The sequence below is a fragment of the Triticum dicoccoides genome, chromosome 2B, assembly GCF_002162155.2.
Source record: "Triticum dicoccoides isolate Atlit2015 ecotype Zavitan chromosome 2B, WEW_v2.0, whole genome shotgun sequence".
Taxonomy (NCBI): Eukaryota; Viridiplantae; Streptophyta; class Magnoliopsida; order Poales; family Poaceae; genus Triticum; species Triticum dicoccoides.
In genome coordinates, this window is record NC_041383.1 from 546222125 (window position 1) to 546229681 (window position 7557).

The 7557-nt window shown below is 50.0% G+C and overlaps 1 protein-coding gene across 1 annotated transcript; it reads left to right on the forward strand.

Annotated features, from left to right (window-relative positions):
• Positions 1–352: 352 nt before the first annotated feature.
• On the forward strand, positions 353–4133 carry LOC119364768 (endoglucanase 12). The gene is made up of 4 exons (XM_037630292.1): positions 353–916; positions 1603–1910; positions 2573–3343; positions 3442–4133. Exons 1-4 carry the CDS (start codon positions 550–552, stop codon positions 3853–3855), a joined length of 1860 nt encoding a protein of 619 aa, XP_037486189.1. The 5' UTR covers positions 353–549; the 3' UTR covers positions 3856–4133.
• The last annotated feature ends 3424 nt before the right edge of the window (positions 4134–7557 follow it).

Consider the following 7557-nt stretch of genomic DNA (forward strand, 5'->3'; position numbering starts at 1 on the left):
GAGAGGTTGATATGCCATTGCCTCTGCAAAACATTAAAACTCATTTTATATGGTTTTGGTTATTGTGTTATATATGGACTTACCGAGCCGAGAGCATCGGCGGCAAAAAATCATAAAACAACCAATAGTAGAAAGGCGTGCGTCATTTTGTTGGTGCCCGTAGCAGTGCAGCACAAGCGGTAAATCAGCGCGGCAAAAAGGTGTAGTCACACATGAATAGACCCCCAACAACCCTTCGTTCCCCTTCCCATCCCACTCCCAGTACCAGTCCCCACACGGTGCGGGTGCGGGTGCGACGGTGGCACGCCTCCCCCAGCTCCTCAAGTCAACCGCCCCCGTCCCTCCCCTTCAAAACTCCCCACCCGGCCACCGCACCACACCCCACCCAGCCTCCCTCCGGGCTCCGCACCTCACCGCCAGTAAGCCACAGCACTCCCCACCCGGTCTTCCTCCTTCTTCATGCGCTGATCGACCGCCCGAAACCGCGCGCGCGCGAGCCAACTCCGACCAAGAAAGCCCCAGCGGCGGCCGTCCAGGAGGGGAGCCACCATGCACTCCCAGAACCACTGGGGCGGGGCGTTCGACATCGACGGCGCGGAGGACGACCAGAGCCGCAACATGGACATCGACCGCGGCGCGCTGCAGCACCAGCACCAGCTGGACGAGACGCAGCAGAGCTGGCTGCTCGGCCCGCCGGAGGCCAAGAAGAAGGACCGCTACGTCGACCTCGGCTGCGTCGTCGTCAAGCGCAAGCTCCTCTGGTGGATGCTCTGGGTCGTGCTCGGCGCCTTCGTCCTCATCGGCCTCCCCATCATCATCGCCAAGAACATCCCCAAGAAGAAGCCCCACGCCCCGCCGCCCGACAAGTACACCGACGCCCTCCACAAGGCGCTCCTCTTCTTCAACGCCCAGAAATGTGAGCACCCCTCCTTCTTCACCCCTCCACCTGCTCTGCTAGCTTGTGAATGATCAATTGCCCGATCCGTACTACTAGGAAGCTGTGCGGATCCGCCTTTGATCGAGTCTGAACTCAAGAATTCGCGTAGAAATCGCTAAGTAACCGCAGGACATTAAATTTGTAGTTTTGATCCGTGATCTTAAGTGCGCAATTACACCTTGATGATCTTGATGCCAAGCAAAAGGGAGAAAGAAAGGGAGACCACCACGTAGTCTGTGATCGGGAGCTGGGTACAGCTGCGTACGACGGCAACCCCCACGCTTGGAATGTTATGCCGTCCTGTTCACGGTCTGTCCCTGCCCCCTTGCAGAAAGTGACAAGCTGATATTCAGATAAATCTCTGAAAATTTCAAAGTACGAATCTCGGCACGTTCACGCACATGTAGGCCAGCCAATTGATCCATTCTTTAGCTTAGCCCCGCACATGGATGTCGCTGTAGGTCTTGCCTATGCTCTGCTTCTGGATCTCACCAGATGCAAAGCATCCGCATTTCTAGATCCTGATCTGACTTGCAAGTTCAATTTCCAGTTTCTTACTAGGAGTGCTTTACAAGCTTGATCTTGGCTACTGTGATCAGAAAATTCAGAATTCGATACCGCTCATGGATCTAACGAACATTTTGCTCTTTGTGGTGATATTACAGCCGGCAAGCTTCCTAAGAACAACGGCATCCCGTGGCGCGGGAACTCGGGCATGAAGGACGGCGCGGACCTGCCGGACGTGAAGGGCGGCCTCGTCGGCGGGTACTACGACGCCGGCGACAACATCAAGTTCCACTTCCCGATGGCCTTCTCCATGACGCTGCTGAGCTGGTCGGTGGTGGAGTACGCCGACAGGTACAAGGCGATCGGGGAGTACGACCACGTGAGGGAGCTCATCAAGTGGGGAACCGACTACCTGCTGCTCACCTTCAACTCCTCCGCCTCCACCATCAACAAGCTCTACAGTCAGGTGAGCTCTCCCCATCAGTCGGCCGGTCGGTCCATCTCGACCGTTGAAAATTGCACGGTTAAAACATCAAGCAAGCATTTAAAGAGCGAGACTTTTTTGGAAATCATATTTGAAAGTGAGTTCAGTTGAGAACATTAATTAGAAAAGGCATATAGAGAGAGCTTTGCTTAAAGTGGTGCTTTTGATCCACTGAATATAAAAGGCATAAAGATAAAGAAAGGGGGTGTGCAATAATGCAACTGGCGTGGTCGATTCAGTGTGCACCGCCCAACAGCTAGCCTTGTTCCAGCAAGAAATGTTGATGGGCACGCGGCACAGCCAACAACCTTTGACCCTTATCACTCCATCAGATCAATAGGCTAGGGTTCGACACCCAATTTTCTACATGTACTTAACGGGACATGCCATGTTACCCCAACTCTCCAAGCCAATTGAACTATCCTCACTGCAGCTCATTCAGAGAGTACCAAGCAGTAGCTGTTAATTTTGGTGTTCACGATCCGATCCGAAGATGCTCTCCAACTTGTGTTCACATTTTGTCATACTGAACCGGTTCACCATCACAAAGCAAAAAAACAAAGGAATATTTTTTGTAGAAGTGTGAAGGTGTACTCAACTCAGCAGCAGGTGATGGTCTGACACGTACGTGCTTGTGCCTGTAGGTGGGTACCGCCAAGATCAACGGCAGCACGCCGGACGACCACTTCTGCTGGAACCGGCCGGAGGACATGGCGTACCCGCGGCCGGTCCAGCAGGCGAGCGCGGCCCCGGACCTCGGCGGCGAGGTGGCGGCGGCGCTGGCCTCAGCCTCCATCGTGTTCCGCGACAACGCCGCCTACTCCAAGAAGCTGGTGAAGGGCGCGGCGACGGTGTACAAGTTCGCGCGCGCCAACGGGAAGCGCACCCCCTACTCCCGGGGCAACCCTGCCATCGAGTACTTCTACAACTCCACCAGCTACTGGGACGAGTTCATGTGGAGCGCCTCCTGGATGTACTACGCCACGGGCAACAACAGCTACATCAGCTTCGCCACCGACCCCAGGCTGCCCAAGAACGCCAAGGCCTTCTTCAACATCCTCGACTTCTCCGTCTTCAGCTGGGACAACAAGCTCCCCGGCGCCACGCTGCTGCTGTCGCGGCTGCGCATGTTCCTCAACCCCGGTTATCCCTACGAGGAGTCGCTCATGGGCTACCACAACGTCACCAGCATGAACATGTGCATGTATTTCCCCAAGTTCAACGCGTTCAACTTCACCAAGGGCGGGCTCGCCCAGTTCAACCACGGCCAGGGCCAGGCGCTGCAGTACGCCGTCGCCAACTCCTTCCTCGCCGCGCTCTACGCCGACTACATGGAGTCCGTCAACGTCCCCGGCTGGTACTGCGGCCCCAACTTCATGACCGTCGACGACCTCCGCTCCTTCGCCAAATCCCAGGTAATAATTCATTGATCTGATCGTCGTTGATCCATCTATTACAAGTTAATTGATTATGCAATGCGTGGCTTAACTCTGTCGTGGTGATGGTCGAGCAGCTGAACTACATTCTTGGGGACAACCCGATGAAGATGAGCTACGTGGTGGGGTACGGCAAGAAGTACCCGAAGCGGCTGCACCACCGTGGGGCGTCCACGCCCAAGAACGGGATCAAGTACTCGTGCACCGGCGGGAACAAGTGGCGCGACTCCAAGAAGGCCGACCCTCACGTGCTCGTAGGCGCCATGGTCGGCGGCCCGGACAAGAACGACAAGTTCAAGGACGCGAGGATCAGCTACGCGCAGAACGAGCCCACGCTGGTCGGCAACGCCGGGCTCGTCGCCGCGCTCGTCGCCATCACCAACAGCGGACGCGGCACGGGCGTCGGCGCCGTCGACAAGAACACCATGTTCTCCGCCGTGCCGCCCATGTTCCCCGCCGCCCCGCCGCCGCCGGCCACGTGGAAGCCCTGAGGAGAGGTCTGCCCGACCGGCCGGTTTTACGCCGACGTTGAGCAGGTCGAACACTTCGATTGGGTTCGGTTGGTAGTGCAATTTTCTGGCCATCATGTAAAATTCTTTTGTATTATACACACGTTAACCGTGGCGCGCGATACGACGGTGGCATGCCTCACGCATGGCCTGTACTACTGTAGATGTTTCTTGTGCACAATTTGGGTATGGACAATTAATGGATACTTGTTGATTCCCAGAGAAGAAGTAATGGAGTAAAGTGTTCACAGTATTATCAATGTATCATGCCAAAGAGGAACAAGATGACTATAGAAATTTGTTCGATTGTGAAACGGGATCCTTACCTTTTAGTTATCGGGGATCCTGATTCATCATAGACGTTTAACGAGGAATGAAAATGTATAGAGGATCGTTTTAAAAAGAAACTGAGCTGTTGGAAGGCCAAGCTCATGTCGTACGAAGGTCAGTTGGTTTTGATAAATTCAGTTTTGACGAGTTTGCCGATGTTCCTCCTATCCTTCTTTGAGGTACCGGTAGGGGTACGGAAAAGACTTAACTTTTATAGATCCCGATTCTTTTGGCAAAGTGATAAAGCCAAGAAGAAGTACATATTGGCTAGATGTGATATTATTTGCAGACCAAAAGACTAGGGTGGGTTAGGGATCGAGAATTTAGAGGTCAAAAATAGATGTCTGCTTAGCAAGTGGCTATACAGAATATCTTCTGAGACCGAGGGTATATGGATACAAATCTTGCGAAATAAATACTTGCACTCTAAGACTTTGGCCCAAGTCACCGCTAGGCCAACAGACTCACCCTTCTGGAAGGGATTAATGAGGACGAAAGCAACTTTCTTCCAACGAGTGAAGTTTCTAGTTGGTAATGGTAATACTACTCGATTTTGGGAGGATACATGGCTAGGGGAGATGCCTTTGGCTTTGCAATATCCCTCATATAATATTGTGCAACGTAAGGAGGATTATATTGCCACAGTATTAAACTCGATATCGCTTAATATCCAATTTAGGACATCCCTAGTAGGGGAACGTTGGATTGCTTGGTTGCACCTAGTTCATAGGTTGATGGAGGTTCACCTATCGGATCAGGCCAATACAATTCACTGGAAGTTAACTACAAATGAAATCTTCTCAGTGAAATCCATGTATTCAGACCTAATTGACTCCGGGCCATTGTCGAAGTCGTTGCACATTTGGAAGATTAAAGTTTCAATTCGTATTAAAATATTTATGTGGTTTGTCCATAAAGAAGTCATTCTAACCAAAGATAACTTGGCAAAAAGGAATTGGGTTGGCAATTCTAGGTGCTGCTTTTTGATCAAAATGAAACGATTAAACACCACTTTTTTGTATGTCCTCTAGCAAAATTATTATGGCGATCAATCCATACAGCTTTTAACGTTCAACACCCAAGGAGCATAAATATGTTATTTGGAACGTGGCTTAATTGAGTGGACGTACATTTAGCTAAACATATTCGGATAGGAGTATGTGCACTACTCTGGGCTATATGGAACACTAGAAATGATATGATTTTCAATGGGACACAATTCACCAAATTTTTGCAGGTTATCTACAGAGCTACAATTTGGATCTGCATGTGGTCCTTACTCACTCATATGGACTTCAGGGAGCTTATGGTTATTGGGTGCAACCGTTGGGAGACGGTAGCACGAGCTATCTTCAGACGATTTGGGTGGCGAGCTAATAATAGACTAGGTGTCTAGGCATCGTAACTTGTTTTTTATCGCCGGTTGTGGCATTTTTCAATTCTATATCGCCGGTTGTGGCGTTTTTCAGATTTTATTTCGGTTACTGCTCATTTTATGTGCTTCTTCGGACCTCGTGACTTTGTTACATTTTTATTTAATAATATGGCTGCGTGCATCGATTGATGCAGAGGCCAGGGTAATCCTCCTTTTCAATAAGAAATCATGCTGTCTCCAATGCTTGACGACTCTCTAGCCACTTACGCTGAACAGAATAACAGCGTGTTCGGATTCTCACCGCTCCTCAACTCCACTCCCGGAGTCGAGGGCGCACCGAACACTCAAACTCAGCAGAGTTGAAAAGGAGGAGTGGAGCAGGCTACAATGCAATTGCGGGGAGCGACTATTTCGGGAATCTCAGATCTTAAAAATCTATGAGTTGATAAAATTTACAATGGAACTGTGATACGTCTCCAACATATCTATAATTTTTGATTGTTCCATGCTATTATATTATCTGTTTTGGATGTTTAATATGCATTTATATGAGTTTTTATAATTTTTTTGGGACAAACCTATTAACCGAGAGCCCAGTGCCAGTTTTTGTTTTTTTGCTTGTTTTAGAGTTTCACAGAAAAAGAATACCAAATGGAGTCCAAATGGAATGAAACTTTTGCGATGATCTTTCTTGGACCAGAAGCAAACCAGGAGACTTGGAGATGAAGTCAAAGATGCAACCAGGCGGCCACGAGGGTGGAGGGTGCACCCAGGGGGTAGGTGTTGGAAATATGCCCTAGAGGCAATAATAAAATGGTTATTATTGTATTTCCTTGTTCATGATAATTGTCTATTATTCATGCTATAATTGTATTGACCGGAAACTGCAATACATGTGTGAATACATAGACCACAACATGTCCCTAGTGAGCCTCTAGTTGACTAGCTCGTTGATCAACATATGTTCATGGTTTCCTGACCATGGACATTGTATGTCATTGATAACGGGATCACATCATTAGGAGAATGATGTGATGGACAAGACTCAATCCTAAGCATAGCACAAGATCGTGTAGTTCGTTTGCTCAAGCTTTTCTAATGTCAAGTATCATTTCCTTAGACCATGAGATTGTGTAAATCCCTGATACCGTAGGAGTTCTTTGGGTGTACCAAACGTCACAACGTAACTGGGTGACTATAAAGGTGCACTACAGGTATCTCCGAAAGTGTCTGTTGGGTTGGCACGAATCGAGACTGTGATTTGTCACTCCGTATGACAAAGAGGTATCTCTGGGCCCACTCGGTAATGCATCATCATAATGAGCTCAATGTGACTAAGTAGTTAGTCACGGGATCATGCATTACGGAACGAGTAAAGTGACTTGCCGGTAACGAGATTGAACGAGGTATTGGGATACCGATGATCGAATCTCGGGCAAGTAACATACCGATTGACAAAGGGAATTGCATACGGGATTGCTTGAATCCTTGACATCGTGGTTCATCCGATGAGATCATCATGGAACATGTGGGAGCCAACATGGGTATCCAGATCCCGTTGTTGGTTATTGACCGGAGAATGTCTCGGTCATGTCTGCATGGTTCCCGAACCCGTAGGGTCTACACACTTAAGGTTCGGTGAGCTAGAGTTGTTATGGGAAATAGTATGTGGTTACCGAAGGTTGTTCGGAGTCCCAGATGAGATCCCGGACATGATGAGGAGCTCCGGAATGGTGCGGAGGTGAAGATCGGTATATTGGACGAAGGGTATTGGAGTCCGGAATTGTTCCGGGGGTACCAGGTGATGACCAGCGTGTCCGAAAGGGGTTCCGAGGCCCCGACAAGCATTGGGGGGCCTTATGGGCCAAGGGGAGAGGGCACATCATCCCACTAAGGGGCAGAGCGCCCCTCCCACCCCATCTCACGTAACCAGGAGAGGTGGGGGTGCCACCCCTAGGGCAGCCGCCCCTCCCAGCTTG

Coding starts and splice junctions, on each gene's coding strand:
- LOC119364768 (XM_037630292.1), top strand. CDS start 550: ATGCACTCCCAGAACCACTGGGGCGGGGCGTTCGACATCGACGGCGCG. Junction 1,911..2,572: donor TCAACAAGCTCTACAGTCAG/GTGAGCTCTCCC, acceptor TTGTGCCTGTAG/GTGGGTACCGCCAAGATCAA. Junction 3,344..3,441: donor GCTCCTTCGCCAAATCCCAG/GTAATAATTCAT, acceptor ATGGTCGAGCAG/CTGAACTACATTCTTGGGGA.